This window comes from Geospiza fortis, unplaced genomic scaffold, assembly GCF_000277835.1.
Source record: "Geospiza fortis unplaced genomic scaffold, GeoFor_1.0 scaffold173, whole genome shotgun sequence".
NCBI lineage: Eukaryota > Metazoa > Chordata > Aves > Passeriformes > Thraupidae > Geospiza > Geospiza fortis.
In genome coordinates this window covers 322,716-343,730 of record NW_005054334.1, presented here as the reverse complement: position 1 = coordinate 343,730, position 21,015 = coordinate 322,716, and the positions used below count along the sequence as shown (strand labels likewise).

Genomic DNA, 21,015 nt, shown 5'->3' with positions numbered 1-21,015 from the left:
GGAAGCAGCAGGGGGTGAAACGGCATCACCACAAACACAACCTGAAGCATCGCTACGAGCTGCAGGAGACCTTGGGCAAAGGCACCTATGGCAAAGTCAAGCGGGCCATCGAGAGGTTCTCTGGCAGAGTGGTAAGGCAACAGAGTGGCTTCTCTCTGCCTCTTTCTCTTATATATACTCTTATATGTACAGGTGTATATATAAGATCGTATTCCAGCGCCGATTTCGAAGTAGAGCTGGCCGGGTGCATCCGTCCTGTGTACGGGGCCGGCGGGGGGTGCCAAGGCGGGGACCCGCTCAGCATCCCACCCGTGCCTGCGGTCCGCGGCTTTGTTCAACCCTGCAGAGAGACTTTCATCTGAGAGGAGTGGTAGAGGCATTGTAGTTGCACACTGGTACATATTGGAAAATTAGGGTGACTTACTTTTTTTTCTGGTTTGGTTTTTTTTTTTGTTTTTGGTTTTTTTTTTGTTTGTTTGTTTGTTTTTTAACACGCGTGTCCACTGTGAATAGTTTTTTGCCCAGTGGAAATTCATGTTTTGGAGAAACCTGTCACATCCCCTGGCTAACCAGCACCGCTCACAAAGTATTGTCAGAAGGGAAAATGTTTGCTTCTCTGGTTAAAAATGCTGTGATTCGCTCATACTTCTGTAAGCTTAACTTTGCTGACGCCTAAAAAAATTGCAGGGACTGCAGCCCACCCCATTGCTTTTTATGATCCATTTCACTGCTCTGGTGCTGGCTGGCTTGAGACTTCAAGCAGCCTGGGGATTGTCCATCAGTAACTCAGCTTCAGCATTTCCTCACTGGTGCAGCGCTCCAGCCAGGCGCAGAAATGCAATTGAAGCAATGTACACGTTAGTCAGAATTATTGTCATTTTTCCTTCCCAGAAATACGTAACTATCCACAGAGGGCAGAGGAATGAGAGGCGGGCATTTTTGTGTTAAAGAGATAGCGGGTTTTTTACAGAGGTCTTTGTCCTGAAGTGCACTGTAAGAGTTTTCACCGGACTTCATCTAAAAGCGAGGCATTTCCCTGGTGATGTTACATTTACCTTTCCCTTTCGGCTGCTGTGGAGCTGAGCACGCACCCAGAGGCAGAAGGATCTGTAAAAGAAAATGCAATTTCAGATGCTATGACTTTAATAAGGAACACTTTGCAACTGAATATCTTTGTGTCGACAGTGAAAATGAGAGTTCCGGCCAAGTTGTAGTCATATCATATATGCTTTCAGTTTATTAGCTCATTTGGAGGCTGGCTAAAGAAAAACCAGAGATGGACATCTCTGCACATGCTCACTCTAAGTCCATGATTTTTAAAGTTTGCTGTCTTGGCTGTTTTACAACTTCAGGCTAACAAAAGCTTCAGGGCTATATTATATACTAACTATTATTTTTTAAGTAGGTTAGTTTTGAGTTGCATTATAAAATGTAGTAAATAAGCAAATAAGTTGAAAACATCTCTTTTCAAGGAGTTGAGAAATAAACAAAAAAAGGGTGGCAGTAATGTACCATGAGATTTGGATTTGGAAAGAGCTCTCACAGAGGAAGGGATGTAGAGTAGATAGATGTGTGTCTCATCTAACTTAACAACATGCTAGGTCTTTCCATATTTTGCTAACTGTCAAGCTCTTCAGCTGCACAGTTAGAGGATACTTTGATGTTATCGTCAACTGAATTTGTATGGCTAATGCCATCTTGAAATGGAGAGAGTGAAAATCAGAATACCTATGCAATCTTAAATGCAATAAAAATATAACTTTCGCTGTATCAGCTGGTATGTAGAAGCTGAACAAGTCCTTACGAGGGTGTGAGTTTTTTACTGGAGTAATGCAAGCCTTGGCGTGTGGCACTCTGTAATTATTAACTAGTCTGCAGGCAAGCTCTGGTGTAACGTGTCTATTTGGACTGTAACATCTGTGAGTGTACATAAAATATCCAGAGTTTGTCTGCTTGCAGAATAAAAGCTAGTTGTCAGGAATCCAGCCAGATCTTGGTGAATGGAAAACGGTTCTTGTTTTCTGACAGTTCCCTTGTCTGGCTGTTAGTGATCACTGTGAACACTGATTCCTTTCCATGGGTGAGATAAGAGAACTGACGGGAGATGACTGATCAGAGAGGGGCAGTTTTTCTTTGCTTTTTCCACCCCTCTTTCTCTTCCCTTTCCTCTTCTCAGTTCTTTTTAGGTGTAGTGTTTGTGTTATCCATGAGCAGGTTGGACCAGATGCTGCCATGTTCAGCAGGGAATGCGATGTGGCTGGCACTGTCTGTTGCACCATGTCCAATGCCAATCCTATTGCAACCAGCAGCAAGAGTTGTAAGGGTGCTCTTGTGCAGGCTGTTTGCTTCCTACTCTGTTACTGGTTTAGCTGATCATCACTTTCTTTACTCAGTGGTAAGCAGGTATTTGAAGCCGAATGGTAACAGATTGCAAAGCTGGACCTTGTGTTCCAGTCTTGTTCAAGCATTTCTCCTGTTTAGCCTTTCCACTTCTCTTGTCTGTCAAGAATTTCTTTAGCTATATGGAATTTAATAAAGAGGTTTATGTGATTAGCCAGGCTTTTAATGTGAAGCACAAACTTAGAATTTGTTGTCATCTGTATAAACAGAGCTCAGAAATGAAAAAAACTGTTAGGTTTGGGTAAATAAAGTAAAACCAAGGTGGGAAGACAGTTCAGTGCAAAGTACAGATGTGCTTTAATGCTATGCCGTTGGAAATCAGTAGTAGGATTTCTGTTGACTTAAATGAAATTAGTATTTGGCATGTGTTAGCAGGTTACAGGTTTATTCAAATTGTTATTCCTCTTAACTTTAACTTTGTTGTCTTTCCTTGTAATGCAGTGGGACGTGATCATAAAGTTTCCTCCCATAAAGCTCCAGGGTAGATTGTATGATACATTTGGTTTGTTACTGCAAACAACTTAGGTGAATTTGTGCATTAGTTACCACAGTGACTACAGACAGTATTGCATGCTGCATGGAGCAGTTAGAATATTGCCCAGTATATGATGTATGAGGTGCCTAATTTTGCCAGCAAGGTTTCTTCATTAGTGCTGTCTCAGTATACACAGTTGTAACTTTCGACATTTTAAATTAAGGCACCTGTTAGCAACACTCATGTTTCTGTGGGTGTTTTTTCCACTTGTCATCTTGCACATATTAAACCAAAGAACGGAACTTTTGTTAGTGTTATGTATTCAATGTTTGTTAGCCAAGAAATCCACAGTTACACTTATTTCAGCCCTATTTAAGGTGTATATTGACCACCTCTGGCTGATTCTGTGCATGGTGCATGAAGATGGTAAATGCTGCTGGATTCTTCTTTGAGTAAATGATTCCACTGGAGTAAATAGTCATTAGAATGCAAATTTAGATTACAGATAGGTGTTTTCTCTTTGCTGTTTGCAAAAGCCAGGAAGTTTGTCTCCCTTTCTCTCCCTAGCCTGCACTTGGGAGGTGATGGGGAGTAGCTGCAGGAGCCTGCCTCCCCTCCTCCTTCGTCTATCTCCCTCTTTCTGCCTGAGCCACGACATCTTTTCTTCCTCCTCACCAGCAGGTGGAGGAAGCACTATTCTCCTCCAGCCATTCCTCCGGAAAGTTAATTATTTTGGGAATTGATGACAAGCAGCAGCCCAACATGAAGAACAGGCACATGGTGCATATTTGGACAGCCATGTTATGTGTGGTGGCTGCTGTGTGTTATTTATCTCTTTTGCATAAGAAGTGCAGGTAGAAGGATGTTGCCAAATGAAATTGGTTTCTGGATCAAAATCTTGTAAAAAAACCCTCAAACTTTAAAGCAACCAAATTTTTTATTTACAACTGCAGTGCAAATCTTCGCTTTGAAACAGGTCTGCTTCTTGATGAGTTTGAAGGGTTGCACAGGGTCTTTGAAACCTGGAACAGCAACAGATTATGTGAAAGGAGGACTTTTGCTTTGCTGATTGTATTTCTCCATATCATGACAAAACCAAAACGTGAATACCAACAATGATGGCTCTGTCATGTCAATAATTAAGGCCTTGTTGGGCACACAACCATTTCTTTGGAGTGTGGTTTTTAAAAGTTCCTTATAACACGATAAAAGTGTGCTCGTGGGTCACTGAGGGCAGTGAAAGCCAGGTGAAACATTTGTTCTCTCACCTATGCTGCCAATATCACAGAAAATGTGAGTATCCCTCTGATGCATGTGATTTTTTGATCTTTAATAATATATTTCCACTTTTTCCCCATAGAATTTCTTCAGTTAGCACTTGGGTCACTGCTTCATATTGATTTTTATCTTGATTGCTTGGTTTGCATCTTCTGCAGGATAATGTCTAAATCTGACACAGAATCTGTTTATTTCTTTTGAGGTTCTTTGTTGCTCTTACTAAGACATCTTCCTTTGTGGCAGACACGGGAATAAGTATCTACACAATGCTGATGTGACGTGAAGTGTCTGTGCAGTACTTCGCTTAGCAGGTTCCTAATTCATGAATGTGGCTTCCACAGCTCTAATAATACACTTCAATTATAGTAACAATAGCTTGTATTTCTACCCCGTTTTATGCATGAGAAATGAAAAACTTGCCAATTAAAGCCAAAATCAGCAGAAGTTTCAGCTAGTTTTGAGTGCCCAACCAAGTACCTGATTTGTCCAGACATGTAGACTATGTAACATCAAGGTCCTGTGGATGACACCCTCCTCTTGCAGCACTCAGCCTGTCCTGCCTCCTGGCCTCTCTCTTTACCCGGGCCTTTTGTCCCCGTGTGACATCCAGCCTTGGTCTCCATTCCTGGCCCTTTTGTACTCCGCTGCCTCCTACTTTGTTGTGCATGCCAATGCGATGACCCGCGCAGGGTGTTCGGCTTTGCTCCCTGCTCCCAAGCTGGCAGCTGCCAGCAGGATCTGTGCAGCCTGTGGGGGGCACCTCTTCTGCCACACTCACATGGGGCCAGAGGTTCTTCAGGGCAAAAGAGATTCTTGCAAAATATGTGGCCTAAATCTTATGCATGTACGTATGTATTTATTTATTTATTTAAGATGTTCAGACTGAGTTCTTTTAGGGACTTGTAATGTGGCTAAATCTGGACAGTGTTTTCATGGTGCTGAAGGCATGTTAGTGAAACTTGGGTCATCCTCTGCATGCATGGAAATTCTAGATCCTGGAATGAATAGAAGTTGGAAAGAGTATATGGGCTTGAAAACAGTTTTGCTGTTAATTTGTTATTTTTTCCACCCTTAACTATTAGATATGTTCCGAGATTGTGGTTTAAAAAAAAGCAGCAAATGGAAAGAAAACCACTGGAATTATTCTAATGTAATTCACACTGAATATTGTGGGCTTTATTACCATAGGAGTTATTACCTGGTTGTATCAAATTGCTGCAGTCTTCATATAAACACTTGGATAATTGAAATGCCAAAGAAGACCTTAACATTAAGGGGTGCAGACAGAAATAACTGATTACAGCATGAAGGTCATCAGGAGAAAGGCACTAGAGCAGATTACTAGTTTTCTGCACTGAGAATTTCTATTGGAGAAGCAGATTTGTTTAGGGAAGTATGGGTCAGTGGTATGAAAGTCTGAATTAATGACTAGCCAGTAAGGGGTCATCTGAATAAATTCGTTTGTCAAGTCTTTTACTAAATTAAAGAACAGCATGTTCTTTGAGCTTTGAGTAAAGATCAGTTGATGTTTTCTCAATGTTGTTGCACTTCCTTACAGGTGAAGAAATTAAAAGTTTCCAAGAGACTGTTGCCTTATTTATTTTTCTTCTGCATTGCATTGAGCAATTTTGGGCCAATAATTAACTTCCCTGTGTCTCAGTGTATTCCTTTCTGGAAGGGTTAATATGGGAAGGTTAGACTAATGAACAGGGCACAGTTTGTCTTGATGCATACATAGTGTGATTCCCTCCACATGTGAAATTTCACAACAGAATTTGAGCCAATGTTTTTAATGCAGCTTTCAGCTAAAAACACTATAAAATGCCTAAGTGTTTTTACAAATGGTTTCACAGCACCATGTGCTAGGTAACACAAGAGAATGGAAATTGCTTGTTCAAAGTCTTTCATTAAATATTGCTAAAATGTACTGCATTTTTTAGTGGCATGTGTTCTAAAAATTATTATTATTTTTTTAGGAACCACAGTGTGGATTTGCCATGTGGAGACAGTTATTGTATATACTGTAGTTCAGGGTCATGCATGTTGAATGAAACTGTGTGGAATGTGCAGTTCTTGTGAACAATTTTTTATTCTTTACAGAACTGTAATTGTAGTTAGTCTGTGTCTTGTCTGGTAAATAAGTAACTGGAGAGCCTCTGCTGGAGTGAGGAATTGTGAGGAGGCACCTAGTGGCCGCAGCCGTGCCAAGGAAGAATGACAAATGCGTGGGTTGAAAACCAGCTCTGGATATATCATCCCTGAATACCAGCAAGTGAACATGTGTATAGCCATGATTATCCAAATGTAGAGCCTATGGGACATTTTCATAAGCTGTGTACCAGGCATTTGGAAACTGGTTGATGACCTTTGGTTTGACATGGGCATCTGCCTGGTTCTAGTCTCTCCCTCCTGTATGCACTAATGTACCCTCTATCTAAATGAACTGGGATGCTGATGTCAGAGCACCTCCTCTTGCTTGCAACCGTGCCCCTCTCAGCAGGACACTGTTCTCCTTACTGATGTCTTTTATGTTTTCCTCTAAAAAGCAGGACGAAACAATGCTTTCTGCTACAGCTCTGAACGATTCTCTGAAGCTAGAGGTGCAGGTTTGCCTCCAGGCTTGGTGTGGGATAGGAGCATGGGTAGCAAAAGCTATTGGTGGCTCCTCAGTGTGCTGGCCAGAGCCTTAGCAGCTCCTGACCTGGGCTAGGCTGGAGGCAACCAGTGTCCATCTCGGGTGTTCTGTGTTGATGGTTTGCACACCACCAGTGATGGGCACATTGGCATGGGAATCTCTGACCTACAAGAGCATGTCGTTCTTGCCTCCTCCATAAGTCAGGATTTGTCCCTAAATTGCCCAGCTGTGCACCAGACACTTTATAGAAAAACCTCATCATTAGCACTGATGGGTCGATGTACTTAGGATAGTTGATATGTCAGAGGAAATGTCTCAGATAAAAAGGTCTTCAACTAAATATGTAAATGATATTTGTCAGTGTTTCCCTCAAATATCTTCCAGCAGATGTGAGTACCATGTGTATCCATTTAATAAACTAAACTAAAAATAATTTCCACTTTGCTAGATATATAGGGAATAGCTGGGGAAGGTGGGGGGCGAACTACAAAGCAAGGTAAAAACTGCATATGTGTGTTGTTATATTTGATGACCGATTCATTAAAGCCATAAGTGTATCCCAGCTTTCAATAGTGTTCTCCTGCTGTTGCTTCCGGTACTCCCTGGCTACAAAATCAGTCTCTATGGCTCTCATTCATCTTACCCACGTGAAAGACTTTGAGCATCTGCAAGGTATGATTTGAGAAGTATCTGCTTTTAAACAGAATATATTTTATCACCATGTCTTCACAGGCAGCATAGTACGTTGTATAAATTAGGGGATCCTAGACCTTTGAACACTCGAAGGCTGGGTGAGGTACTCCGTGTGTGTACTGTGTCTGGCCATTCCCCTCAAACATCCTGGACCCACACCAAAAATGCCGGATGTTTAGTAGATGTGGAGGCCCTCCTGTAACCTTTGCTGTGCGCTGCAAAGCATGGAGGGGGCAAGGTTGTAACCATCCCTTGACCTTCCATGGCTCTTGTACTCTTATTTGAGCTCCACAATTTCTCTATTTTCAACTACAGGCCATGGGCCAAACCTCAATTCAGTCAGTTAAACTATTGCATGGTATAAGCTCATTGTGTCCCTCACCTCTCCAAAGACAGATGGAACTTCCTTAGCTCTGATGGTTTATGTCCCATCAGCCCTTAAAGCTGCCATTGGTCCATGATGTGATGGAAGTCCTGGGTCTTGCTCAAGTATGGGCTTTTCCAGGCTCTATGCTTACCAATGTAGGAGATAATAAAATACTTCAATGGCTTTCACTTGAAAAAAACCCAGTCAGAGGGCAGCTGTGGGACAAGGGGTTAGCATGGCTGGCCTGTGTGATACCATCCTGGCCAGCTGTAGATGAATGTGAAAATCACAAAATAAATGCAGGTCATGTTTTTTATAAATATTAAGAAAACTGCAGCTGAGATTGCTGAGCTTAACATGCTCCTAATGTAACTGTTAATTTCTGGATTCCTCCTCAGCCTTCCCTTCTCACTGTCAGCATTTCCCACTTCACCTCATGACGCCTTCAGCATGGTGCCTGAGAGCGCTTGCTTCTGGGTCCCTGGGACGCTAGCCTGGTGAAGGGGAGGGTCTGCTGCACCTTGTGTGGGGCTGGCTGCCTCTGTAACAAAGCATTGGTGTTTGGCAGGCTGTGCTTCCCCTGCTGCCGCGCCTTCCTGGGGAGCATTGGTGATCCCAGAGCCCCTCAGCGACTCTGGTGCAGTAGTCACATGCGGGATGACTTAAGGCTGGAGCAGTGTCTTTGTTCTGAGGTCTGGCTGCTTGATAGACTTGCAATTATCTTAATGTCTGGCTGGGCCATGGAGCTGAGTTAGCGTGTTTGGCCTTGAGCAGCACTGCTTCAGAATAAAGACAGTAGTTAAGGAACATTAGGCTTAAAAAAATAATAATTTATTGTTCCTGTGAAAAGATACCAAGTTCAGGGACTAAATTTAGGTATTCCTTGGTAGATCAGGAAAATTGGGGTCCTGCTGTTGATGGAGATCTCAAAGCCTTCATATAGTGTTTCCTGTACACAATAAGGCATTTAATCTCTGATGGTATTTCTAATCTCTGTTAAATGCCTGATGGTGTAAGATATCTCCTTTTATTTGGGTACAAGTGTTATTTTAAAAATGAGTGTGAATATTTTTTTAATCACAAAAGATAGCAATAGGGGTTGGGTAGAAGTAGTTCTTTGAGCTGTGTGGTAACTAAGCAAATGTTTCTTTTTGTTTAACAGTGCTTTGTTGTTGACACAAAAAGGTTAAGTATTTTGCACACAAGTCTGACAGGGGAAGACAGCAAAGCATTTGATAAAGAAATAGCTTCCAAGGCCCGTGTTCAGAGCTGTCACTTATTTGCATTTTTTTGCCACTCTGCACAAATCAAACATTATGGCTTCCCCAGCAGAGTGCAGCTCAGGAAGGAGGAGCAAAGGTGTCCGGAGATGCCTGGGGACAGCTGGCGCAGTGGATTCTGCAGGGCAGAGCTGAGGACTGTTGTTTTGGTGTGAGGAAATAAAATAGCCTTTGGGACGAGAAGAGGGGAGAGTGCAACCTTCCCATTTGGTATGTGCTTTAATGCCATGTGGTCTGGAATCTGCAAAACTCCTGTAAATACCTGCTGGAGGCAATGCAGGCTTAGCTGACTTGTGTAGGGATGTAACTGAGAGATGTTCACATTGGCCTCTTGGGAAGATACCTTTTTAGTCAGGACTATACATGAGCAATAGCATCCTTCATGCTACTTTTTCATGTTTTTATTCTCTTCAGGGCACCAAAATGAGGTGAAACAATTAAATAGTGATCTGTGGGTTTAAGCTCCAATTCTTGTAGGAGCCAGCTGTTACAGCCATGCTTTGGGCTTCTGGGAGGGTGAGTGGTTTCCCTGAGGTTCATCCTGAAACTCTGTGGTGGAGCCATGGGGAGAGAGCTGAGGTCGACCACAGCTCCAGCAGTGTGCTGAGCCATTCCTTGTGTGGGTATAACCATCTCTGGAAAATTGCTCTTAAAATTAACGTCCTCTTCCATGGCTTCAGTCACACTTTGAAGGGATGGTGCCAATTTTTCAAAAGCCCACCATCTCTTGTGCCTTGGAGACAGTTCATCACTGTTGATCACCACCTGATACAACGCAGTCGCCGTTGTGTCAGCACAGCCTGGGAGGAATGAGGGCCTTTAGGCTGGACTGTGCCGTGCTTTTGCACCCAGGCCAGAGACCAGCCATCCTTTTCAACTATGGGGTTTTTTGCTGTCTACGGTTTGAGAGTTTTCTACAAGTGTTTCAGTAAAACAAAGTATTCCTCCATTCTGTCTGTCATTTTATTATGTAAATGTGGTCTAAGGGAACCTGTGATAGGCCTTGTTTTGGGTTATGCATTGCTCATGAGGAATTCATCAGGGAGAAGGATTTCGTGCTGTACTTCAACCTCCTTCAAGCCTTTCTTGAATGAAAGGAAAACTCTGCAACCGTGAATGTAACTGGTTATCATTATTGGGTGTCATTACTCACTCATTCTGAGCATAAACCAAAAAATCTGCATCCCCTGTGATGTATGTGGGTAAAATGCTGCTCTCAGTTGCATTAACACTTGTAAGCTGAAGAATAGAGTTCGGCCCTTTGTTTTAATTGAAATATTTGTTTAACACAGGCAAGGACTAAACAATACACTTGAAAGCGATTTGTGTTATTGTCTGTAGAGCAGAGCTTCTATTTTATGAACTGGCTGATCATAAAGACAGCATAAATCATGTAAAGCATTCTCATTTGCCCTTTCTTTCTTTCTTTCTCTTTTTTTGCAGATGGGGCTTGTAGAGTAGAGTTGCAGTCAAATGTCTGCTCCAGGATATTTTAGTTGAACTGTGCGAGTCCATTAAACAAATGTAATGGATTTTTGGAAAGAAAAACTGCATGTTTCAAACCAAATGTTTTACATAGAGAACATCTGGTTAGTTCTGGATGTTTGTATGTAGAGCACATCAGACAGCAGCCGTAGTGAGTTCATCTGGGAGGTTGCCTGGGATGTAGTTGTAGGATATGACAGTTCAGTTGTTATGGGGAATAATTCCTATGAAGTATTGCCATAAACTGAATGTTTGGCACAAACAGCTGTATCTTTGTTTTACTGCACACCCAAGTTATTCTTCTTATCTGCTCAGCAAAACTCTAGACGCTGTTTAAATAACCCACTAAAAGCTGGCACTTCAGAGCTGTATTAAAGCATGCCCAAGGAGGGGAAATGAAGCTTGCTCTGTGTTCAGGGAAGCACTATGGATTTCTGCCGTGGGCAGTACAGCACGAGCGAGCAATAAATACAGTATGTGCAAATGGTTTGTGGGGCTGAGTTAGAGAAGATCAGTGTTCCACTGGTGTTGTGTGGTGTTGCTTTGAGCAATATGAATATGCAAAACTGGTGAAATGCATGTAATTAGCCTGACATTAGAGTTTATTAGGGCTACTGGAAGAACTTTAAGCTGGGTAAATTAATAAGCCTACTTTTATTTCACAGCATCAGAAATAATATATTTCCAGGAAATGTAGAAAAATGTCTTATTTGGGAGTTGGTTCTTAAATTATTTCTGCAGTTCAACTGAGGAATATGTAGTTCAAATGAGATTAAAGTTGTAATTTCCAGAGCAGCAATGCAGCTTCCCCTTTCAGGATTGTTTAACTAAAAAGTTAAACAAAGTGGGTTAGGCAGTCTCTTGGTCTGGTCCCTTGTGGACAGCAATTCACATTATGCAGCACTGCTTCAATAGTCCTGCTTGGTCTGACATGATTTGTGGTATTTGCTGAGATGAGTTTCTGGACTGAGCAGCATGAGAGGGAATTGCTCCTCACTCTGAGGAAGGGGGTATGTCCAAGTGTGTGCGAAGGTCACTGGCAGGGTGAAGTGGGAAGCCTGAGCTGCTGTTACACTACCTAACAGCTTAGCTTCTGGCAAGGGGATCCCAGAAACACGAGTTCTAACTCTCTCTTGTTCAACTGACTCCAGCCAAAACACATGCCAAAAAAGGTGTTTGTGTATGTTGAAGAAGGGGGCAACAGTCCTGGAGCTCACAGGGTCTGGGGGAGTTCTTAGGCAAAAGCTTTCCATCCTGAAAAATAATTGTGTTGTGCTTTTTCCCCTCCAAAGTTAAGTCTCTTCGTAACTGCTTAGAACAACGGCCTGCAGTTGTGAACTCCTCTTCTAGCAGGGAAAGCTGGAATTATGCATTTAAGGCTACAGAATTGCTAGATGGCCAGCCACTTAATTGTAGGAAAGTATAATTCATTCCTCACCCTCTCACATCCATTCCAAGCCCAACTGGCTGCAGGGAGCAAGAGTGTTCCGGTTCCTGTTTTATACTCTCTCCTGAGCCATTAGGGTGGCCCTGGTAATTTACTTTCAATAAACAGAAAGGAACAACAGGAGGTTCCTCTACCTTCAGGGGTGTAAATATTTCACAGAAATCAGAGACGGATGGGGAAGAAATCTTAGCAAACTCCTTTCCTCCCACTGTAGTAATTCCACCACATTCCGTCATAAATTCTAAGATGATCCCCTCCCAGAAGGAACCGTTGAATAGGTAATGTCCAGGCAGAACAATGTAATACTGAAGCAGTGTGTTAACAAAAACAAATTTAATATTGCAAAGCAATCTGTAAGCCCTGGAGCAAAATAATCTGGGTGAGGCTTTGATACATGATTGCCAATCTTTTTGTATTCCAAGAGTATTTTTCCAGATAGGATATGGGTTTATGGTTTGTTAGATTCCCACCAAGAAGTGGTGTTTATACTTTGATCCACCGTAGATCAGTGTAGGAAAGTATACTAGATAAGAGGTGCTTCTGATATTTCCATGTCGTTAACCCTTCCAACTGTGCTGTTTAAACACATCTGTGCACCCTCCATCATATAATTTCTGTGGCCCACGGTCTTTGCATAATGAATCCTTGCTCATCAATGTAAATCAAAAAGACTAAAGTCTATAAATTCAGTTTTAAAAATCTCTTCATACTTAAAAATTCCATTCTGTTAATTAGGAGGTGGTCAAACAGTATGGTTTTTGGTTTTAATGAGTGTTGTGGTGCATGAAAGTACAGACATTTCTTTTAAAAAATACTCTTCCCAAGTTTTTTCCCTGTACTATTGTGATTCTCATGGTGAAACAGCACTTCTCTTTTTTATCTGAAGGACTATGGGACTGGAGAGCAAAATCAAAAGATCCCCACAATACTAGCTGACCGCACATTTGTGGTGGAAGAGGCATTGTAAAGATGTGCAAAGCTCTCAGTGATTCTGAGGTTTCTGAACTTGCAGAAGCTTCAGTGAAAAAGAGAGAATAATCCAAGTTACATTTATTTATCCACAACTTTCTCAAGCAGAACGTACCAATAAATGAAAATGTGCTGTGAGGTGGCTTCTTGGGAAAAAAATGGTTCTAAGAGTTTAAAAAATGTCTAACTCTCTTCCTTGTTTAATGTGAATTTCAGCCTTGCACTCATATAGTACCTTTCACCTAAACCTGCAAAATCACTTCAGAGACACTGGTAACAGCTGAGGTTACCATTATTTAGCAGCACATTGTAACAGTTTGCAGCAGTTGCTCAGAGGGTGTGAATAACCCCATTTCCAATTTAAATTATTGGAGGAATTACAGGAGTAATTTTCAGCCTGGAACTAGATCCAGGCACCAGGGCTTTATACCTGTCTTCTTAAGAAAGTCATAAAGGGCTTTTTTTTATAATGACACAGCCAAGATCTTGGTTTTATGTTTCAGCCCCAAATTGATGCCTTGAACAATGTGCACTCCTACTTTGGAGGATTACTTCAGTGTGGTTCACTGCTTATTCACAATGAAAAAACAACATTGAATTAAAGTTCCTCTCTGCTGCCTCAGGTTAGCATTTTGCATTACATCAGCAGCTGTGGTAGCTGTGAGATCAAGCCCCAAAATTACTGTGAAATCTATCTTCCAGGTTTTGGAAAGTGGATCTCTAGTACCCATGTAACATTGAGAACAGTGAACTTGGGGCTTGTGAATTCTTTCACTCCTCTTTATCCTGACTTGCCAGTAATTTAATTAGTGCTAAACAGTCTGCACACAGACTTGCAGAAATTAAAAGACTGACTGACAAAGGATTCTCTTTCAGTGACTTTTTCTCTTTTGCTTATGTGCTGGATAGAGCTATGCTGTGTTTGGAAGTCGATCAATAATGATTGCACAATTCTAACCTCATTTAAACTGTGATATAAACAGACATGATAGAAATGGATGCTACCAGGTTTTCTCCCACTTAAAAGTGAAGTCAGCTTTTTTTTTTCTAGTTTTTTTCCCCCTTTGTTTCCCCCCTTTTTGGTTCCAACAAAATTGTAACCTGGAAGAAAAGCAATTAGACTGTGTGAAATCCCAACTCAGTGTAGTATTTGGCTTTGGTAAATGTGGAAGCCAAAAATAAACATCTGCTTGGCAACTTCACTAGAAGTTAACTGTAAATGCAGTTTTCCTCTTTTGAGTGAATGTGGCATTCAGTGCTGGTTAACATTTCTTAAGGAGAATGATCCATAGCTGAGGCTGTAAAGCATTTTTTTTTCTTTTTTAATTACAGTTATGAACATCCATTGCTTTGGGGAAATGCCCTACCCCAGTTTCTTTCCAGACCTAATTTCTTATGTGCCAAAGCATGAACTTTTCTTGAAAGTTTGAAAGTAGTTGGATGGGATATTTGTGAATTATTAGACATTGGAAAGGAGATGGTCTTCCATCAATCTGTGCATGATATGGAGGTACATTTAGAAGTATATTAGAGAAAATATAAGCAGGGTGGAGTCTGCACATGATAGGGACTCTCCCAGGATGCCACACCAGCCTTGGGCTCCAGTTCTGATAGGACACAGCTGCAAACATCTTTCATAACCTGGTCATGTAAGATCTTTGCTTTTCAACAAATCTTCTGCAACCTCTGCTCCTACCACAGCAAATTTGTTGTACTGTGGGTTAGCGAGGATTGAAGTGAATGCAGATTTGTGGTAGCATACTATTGGGACAGTGGGGAGGGATGAGAAGGGGCAACTTGAGGCATCACTAAGGGAAACACATCATTATTGCTAGGGATGGTGGTTATTTGTAGGATCTTTCTTCTAGAACTGAACAGTGCTATGACTTAGGTCTTCAGTAATGTGGTGTAAAAATCTTCTGGGAAGGGAGAAGTGTTTTAGTATATTTCTAACGTACATTTCTTGAGGCAAGGATTCTCAGCATTAAATGAAGAAAGGTCTGCCAGGGAAATTTGTCAGAGAATGCATCGTGTAAATGTGCCAGACTTTTTAGACATAGCTGAGGGTAGTGGGTACCAGACAATGAAGGGATGCAAATTTCCCAGTTAGGCAGTAGTTACTCAGAAAATGTGCTCACAAATCCTGATAACAAGCACCGTATGTGGGGGTGAGGAAAGAAATGGAGGAAAGGTGTTGTATATTCCTCCTGTCACCCACTTTATATATGTACAGTATAAAAGTGTTCATCTGATACCTTCTACTGTTCATAAAAACTTGATTCCACAAACATCTTTCTCTGTGAATAAAGGAGGAACTAGAGAGAATATGTAATCCCCTTGCTGAGTGTTCATGAATAGTTAATTCCCCTTCTCCGCTTGGCGAATCATCGTTTATGATATGATAGCAGCAACTATATCCAGCAGAACCTGAAAAGGAAAATTAAGCCTGAGGTAATCATACCTTCATTCTCCCAGAGACACTGGCACATTGTGCCTCAGCTTATGCAAATAGAATTTTTATTTAACATTTATCACACTGACTTGGGACTTCTAGTGCCTTGGCACAAGAATGAGTTTCTCTACAAGTAGTGACATCAGCTTTGGTTTTTAGAAATATAATCTGTCTGGTACATTGTGAAGAGGAGAATGAAACAAGGAGACACTGATGTTTGCTATATGCTGTTACCATGCAGAGTGAGGCAGCTGTAAAAAATACGTTTATGTCCCACAAGCACATGGACCTGAGAGGTGCATTGAGGCATGTGCATCATTGCCCTTTATGTGTACAGCTGCTGGCTGGCAACAACAGTAATGATGTTTTGTTCTTGGTAACATCCAGGACATGAACAAACATGGTGGAACAAAGTAATGAGCAGAAGCTGAGATTTAAATCAGCAAATGCTCACTTGGGTGCCGATGGCACCGGTTACTGCTTTGAGCAACTCTTCCAATTACTGCACAGTTTGCCAGCATATCCAACAATAGAGTAGGGGTGCTGATAAATAATTAATAAGAATTTGTTGAATACTTGTCTCCCAGGCAGTATCACCATGGAGATGATGTGGCTTTTAGGATGTGAAAACTAACAATCTCTGAAACAATGGCATTGTGTCAACCTTACTCTTTCCCTGAAAGGGAGAGCTCTGAGAGATGTGTTAGCAGATTGCACAACGCCAGGCACTAATTTTGCTTACACTCACAGTGGCCTTTTGTCAGCTTTTCAGTGACTGCATGAAATGTTTTCTATGACCATGCAGAAGCTTGTTCTTAGAATTACATGTCCTGCATGATGCTCTTTAGTACTGCATCTGGCCCAGGGCTAGAATCTCAAGAGAACTTTTTTTCAGCAAATGGACACAGCAAAGGTATAATCATGTGGTAGAAGGCTTACAAAAAGAAGTCCTCATAAGTATACCTTTTCAGAACCCTTTGGATGCTTCATTTTCCCATTTTCAGAACCCTTTGGATCCTTCTTCCCACCTGGAAGGTCCAGAGGCCATTAGACAGTTATTCAGCCCGCCCCCTGCCTTTCCTTTTTCTCCTTTGTGCAACCTCTGAAGTGCCATTTCAATGCAACTGCATTATCAGCATTCCCCTCCTTATCATTTGATTGCAGCCACCTCAGGGACCACATAATTTTGTAGCTTTGTTTCTTTTTCTCTTGGGTTGATGATGTCTGGGCTAAGAGCCATAGGCAGAGACTCCACTGGAAAAAACATTATATGGTGCCAGATTTTCTTACTTGGCTCTTTGGAGCTGGAGAAAGAACAATGTACCTTTTCTCTCCCCACCCCGAACATTCTCTGCTCTCCCTTTCTCTTCCTCCCCTGGCTGATCAACCTATTCTTTACTTCCACACCCAGTTGGCACTTGACACCTTCGAATCTCAAAGAAAGGAAGCAGAGCTATGAAACTGGCTGGGCTTACCCACTTCCCATTGCTGGGTGGGGATGGATTCAGTTCACAGCTTTCAGAAAGAAGAGTTTTATGTGTATTTAACCTTCCCCTCCCTCTTCACCCAAAGAAAATGTTTTAAAATAATTTTCTTTAAGTGTCTTTTCTGACATATTGCTCAGTGGCAACAAGCTGGTTTCCCTTTCTCAGGGAACTTCACTCTCTGTCCTGATGGTGGTTTTTTGACTCTCCATAATAGTATTGCTAGAGCCCATTGGAATTTGTTTGAGCATGGATGGTATGTACAAGTGCTGGAACCAGCTTAAAAGTCACAGCCTCCCTCGGTGGAAAAAACCAGTTCATATCTCACTATGGTCCTAAAAATAGCCTTGGTAGATAATAGAGAGTGGAAGATAGTTTTCAATGGATCTAAATGTACTGCATGCAGAAATTGCTGTGGAAGGGTCAGTGGTTTGTGGCATTTAAGTAGTCAGGCTCGTCGACAGCACTCACCAACTTAAAAATCTGTGACTCTGCACTGTGGCTAGTTCTACCTTAATTTATATTCACACAACTCAGCTGGAAATGAGGCAAACTTAGGTTCATTAGACTAAAGCAAACACATGAACTAACTTCCTGAAATCAATTAAAATAGATTTTCACTTTGATGAAAACACAGCTTTTTTTTTTTCTCAGCTGTAAATGAGGATACCAGCAGAGACTCCACATGCATGAGACATGGAGATTTAATATGGAAATGGGCACCTATTGCCATGCCCTTTGCCAGATATTTAGCTGGAGATACTTTTTTGTACACAGTGGTCTTGATCAGGCTCTGTAAAAATAAATTCTACCTGTTTTGCTCTGCTAAGCAGCCAAGAAGCTTGAAAAGGAAGAAGGACATTTCTCTCACAGATACAACTGAATGTACAGAAACCTTTGCAACTGTCATACCTTTGAAGTATTTATAGTTCAATTCCAGTTATTTGTATGAAACAAAAGCAAAGAAGCATGAAGTGTATTGGAAAATACTTTATAATCTCTCTACACCAGTTCAGGGAGTGAGTATAAATCCTCTTTCCAGCAAATGGAAACCGGTTATTTATTGGAGCCTTAGAGAAAACAATTTATTTCTCTATGATTCCTGCCCAGCACACTCTGCAAGCTGACTCATGGAGGAATGGGAAGCCAAAAGTTCTGCTCCCTCTTTTCTATCTGCTTCTGGAAGGCAGAGTAGCAGTGAAGTTGGGGCTGTGCTTGTGCAGAGCAGTTTGGAGGTGCCTGGTTGTATTAGAGGTTCACACTCCTTGCCTGTACCACAGATTTTGGGGAGGGTATTCTCTTTACATCCTTCTGAGCAGAGACTGGTACCAGAACTGGCAGTGCAGGTGGAGGCAGTTTCATCCCGTGTCTGATGGTCTTTCTCTCCCCCTGACCCATGTGTGGGACCATGCAGCCATCAGAGATGCAGAAGATACTGGGGGTGGTTTTGGTGCACACAGCCAGTAATGATCCCCAGAGGGAAACTTCGCATGGCCTATTTTTGAGCTGTGACCTTGGTGCTCATGCATGTATTTAACTTTGCATGTGTGAGCTGTCCCACAAAAGTCAATGGCCTGCTCACATGTGTGAAGTTAGGCATGTGCTAAAGTGTTTTGCCAGATTGGATACTATGTCTATAGGGGCTTTGGGTGAACTTGAACCTGTTTTGTTGGGGTGAGAGGCTTTAAATTTCATGATTAGGAATCTGATACGTTACTCTCTCTGAGTGCAAGGTCTTGGAGTTATCTGAAATTCTCATTAAGACAAGAAGCTAGGAAAAATACAAATTCCTCCACTAGTAATGTTACTAAAAATACTATAATTAAATTATCTAAGTCTTAAACCCAGTAAAATATATTGAAAAGTGTGGTAGAGGTATAAGTACAGTGTTTTGAGAGTACCAAAGGGACTAACAGCACTTTCTCTGCAGATATTGAGCTGGAATATTTGGAGTAGTTAATGTAGCTGATGTAAAAAGCATGTTGCTTTTTCTGTACTCTTGATTCATAGGCTGTGACCCTTAATAAATTTTGATGTTGCTCACAGTTGAAGCCACTGCTTTCAGAGAAAGCAAGAAAGCAGGCTAGAAAGAAAGAAAGAAATGAGCCTTAAGAATGAACAAACAAGTTCTTTCATACGGTACTTTTCAATTTACCTTATTTCCTATTATGCTGAAGTTATTCAGGTCCATCATTCAGCAGTCTTGTAAGTGGGGTTTAGAAAAATTTGAGCCGGCTCTGTCCGGTATTAAAAGCGTAAGCGCTCTTTGAAAATGTATTTTCTGGAATATATTTCTGAAATAAATAAATTTCATGAGAGAAGTTATATTATTATATATTTTAGAAGACCTGGAAGGGAGGCTTGTTTTACAGTCCAATACCATAACATACAGCTAGGGGTCTTATTTTGCTCAGAGATATGAAAACAATGAAACATGTAATAAATACCTGGAATGTGATTGTGATTTGTAATGTTTCCATGAAATACTGAATAAAACCCAACTGGGCTGCTTTCTTGTTTGTGTTGGTTTTTTTCACATCAGTAGACTTGAGCCCAAGTATTCTTGCTGACGTGGTCTGAGCAGACTGGTGTAGGTGAAAGAATTGACTGGCAGAAATCTGTTTCTTAGAAGGGAAGAGCTGGAATGAATGCTGTCCTGCTCCACTAATCCTGCTCTGGGATGCCATCTCTGACAGTGACAGTCTGCTGACACCAATCACTCGCTGTTCGGCCCTTCAGACCAGGTCACCAGCAAGGGTGTGCACGGCTGATAGCCTTTGAAGTGTGGAACCTATCCACTTGGGGATTGTGCAGGCCACCAGGCAGATGTCATGGGGTGAAAAGTATTTTTTGAGATGCCTTTGAATCTTTCACTTTCCTGACACCCTTTTTGAGGAGAAAAATAGCAATTGAACATTGGGAAAGGTATCAGAAATCATCCTTTAATAACAAGATGGTTTGTTGCATAAGGCACTTCTGTGGTGTGTTGCGCAGTTTGGGAGGAAGAGGCAGGCAGCAATTTCTGAGATGATACTGCCCTTGTTTCCTTACTCTCCTTGTTTCCTTTAGGAGTCATGTCACCTTTCTGTTTTGATTTCCTCACCTTCTGAAAGTGGATAAATTGTGCTGTTTCACCACTTGCTTATCAAGGTTTAACTAATAAATGGCTACAACTTATGTGCTGTGCAAACAGACAGTGATACTACTTTGTGAGCATGTGAGTAAACCTCTCTTATGTGCGAGTGCTTGTACTGGTAACGTACAAGGGGCTCTGCCTCCCATGCAGAGCTCTTGCTGTGTGTCAGGATTGCAGGGGATGGGCTGACTGTGGCCAGGTGGCTGCTTAGAGCTGCCCTGGCTCCACTGACACCACTGAAGTAAAGATATTTCACACCTGGTGATTGTCTTTCCTTGTTTCCAAGTGCCGAGTGAGGGAAGAGAAAGTCTTGAATGTTAAAACCCAAGGGATGTGTTCAGTGTGTATTCTTTCCTTATATTTGGGATGAGACATTGCAGCCTGGATGTCACTGACAAAATCCCAAGTACTTTGGCTGGGCTGTTGAATTCTACCCCTGCAGCTGGGAAGTGATGCTTTCAGGAGAGCCTAAGTACCATCTTTGAAATTTGGGTAAACTTTTAGGAATAGCCTTTATAAATTAAGGTGCCTTAATTTTTAGCATAGGTTGTGAGATGGTAAACTCTGCTCCTGTTAAAAAATGTGTTCCCAGGCAACACATCTGTTTGCATTAGAATAATGATCCAAATGTATACTTATAAAGTGCTACCACACTTTTCAATCTTGTTTGCGTTTTTGTATCTAAAAATATGTTTTCTTATATGCAATTATTCTACAGAGGCTAGTGGGTAGATGTGCAAAAGTCCTGTCTGTGAAGCATGCAGTCAAGTTATCAGGAGATTGGCATGTCCTCTAGGCTGCTGTTATTACTTTACCAGCCGTTAATAAGGAAGAATTTGCTCCCCGTTGTATATTTGACAATGAAACCCTTCTTAAATTCTTCCTCAAAGCCAAATACAAGGCTGTCTTTTAAT

The 21,015-nt window shown here is 41.6% G+C and overlaps 1 protein-coding gene across 1 annotated transcript in view; it reads left to right on the top strand.

Moving 5' to 3' along the window:
• Nucleotides 1–21,015, top strand: part of NUAK1 (NUAK family kinase 1) — a 48,354-nt gene that overhangs the window by 1,766 nt on the left and 25,573 nt on the right. Inside the window, exon 2 of the mRNA XM_005421790.3 lies at nt 6–131. Within this exon, the coding sequence (XP_005421847.2) occupies nt 6–131 (126 nt within the window). The remainder of the gene's footprint in view (nt 1–5; nt 132–21,015) is intronic.